Source organism: Cucurbita maxima, unplaced genomic scaffold, assembly GCF_002738345.1.
Source record: "Cucurbita maxima cultivar Rimu unplaced genomic scaffold, Cmax_1.0 Cma_Scf00010, whole genome shotgun sequence".
NCBI lineage: Eukaryota > Viridiplantae > Streptophyta > Magnoliopsida > Cucurbitales > Cucurbitaceae > Cucurbita > Cucurbita maxima.
Genome location: NW_019272026.1, coordinates 2827140 through 2828359, shown reverse-complemented (window position 1 = coordinate 2828359; position 1220 = coordinate 2827140). Strand labels below are relative to the sequence as shown.

The 1220-nt window shown below is 32.7% G+C and overlaps 1 protein-coding gene across 3 annotated transcripts in view; it reads right to left on the bottom strand.

The window, feature by feature from the left end:
* Nucleotides 1-1220, bottom strand: part of LOC111485584 — a 7856-nt gene that overhangs the window by 5869 nt on the left and 767 nt on the right. For 2 of the 3 annotated variants that reach the window (XM_023132522.1, XM_023132523.1), the window contains exons 2-4: nt 961-1048; nt 710-818; nt 354-403 (exon numbers count right to left, since the gene is read on the bottom strand). In XM_023132522.1, coding sequence (XP_022988290.1) covers nt 354-403; nt 710-818; nt 961-1048 — 247 coding nt within the window. Of the gene's footprint in view, nt 1-353; nt 404-709; nt 819-956; nt 1049-1220 lie in introns of those variants that run through there. The other variant, XM_023132524.1, reaches the window with a different exon arrangement.

Below are 1220 nucleotides of genomic sequence, written 5' to 3'. Positions count from 1 at the left end.
AAAAAAAAAAAAAAAAAAAAAAAAAAAAAAAAAAAAAAAAAAAAAAAAAAAAAAAAAAAAAAAAGAGAGAGAGAGAAACTGATTGGCCTAAATACAGAATTCTTTTCAAGAAAAATCTAGAACTCAAGGACAAAGTTGTACAACCGATAGAACAGATCCTGTCAAAAGAAAACAAAGAGTCGTAGCTCATGAAAACATTTTCTTTTCATCACCGTTAACCAATACTTTTAGTTCATATTGCAACTTTAGTCTTTAAGATCTTCAACCTCTTCAAACTTGCAAGGAAAGAGGAAGCAAAAAAATCCTTTCACTTAGAAACTATTTAGAAACTTTGTCCAACTACATATAAGTACCTGCAATCGAATTTTCTGGACTTGGTATACTAGATATTGCTGAAATATACCTGAAATAATAAACAGTGGTTTAACTTCTAAAAAAGTATAAAGATCATTTCATAATCATACCTCTTGGTTGAATTATTCATCAAAACCTTTTGATATGTCAAGACGATTAAAGATGTGCTTAAATGATCGATTTCAATAGCTTGATTCCTAAGAATGAACTGAATTGAAATTTCTAATCCTGCAATGACAAAAAGTACACTGGCTACACGAATAGCAGAACATAAAATTCTCCAGTACCTTGCTGGTCAGAAAGTAGTTGGTCTAATTTATCACAATAAGCATAACTCTGGACGTTATTAGAATACCTGTGAGCATCAAGAGAACAACATCGCAACTGCAGAGCAATGGTTCAACCAAGTGCATTTTAGGACGAAAAATCCATGGCGCTCCAATAGCCAGAGCAGCATAGCCTACCTAAATTGGGGGAGAAGTTCAATAGTTTCAACCTTTCGAAACAAAGTTATATAGTAAGCCAGCCAATTCAAGAACTATCAAAGTTTTCCTAACTAGCATTACAATTGGATTATGGTTCATTTTAGATGGAGAGTATACTTGCCAAAACGAAACAATAAATTATGCTTCCAACTGTTCTTGCAGGCTTCCGATGACCAAATAACGGGGCCTCATGCAGTATATCAAGAAACCTGTAGCAGTCCAACGAAGGAACTATCATCAACCAAGCAGGATAGACAGTACGAAACATTTAAGCAAGTCAATTCAACATTCGACAGTCTGATTCGTACTGTAATCACGAAGATTACAGAGGAATAACTAGAATTGAAAATTCAAAAAAAAAAAAAAAAAAAAAAAAAAAAA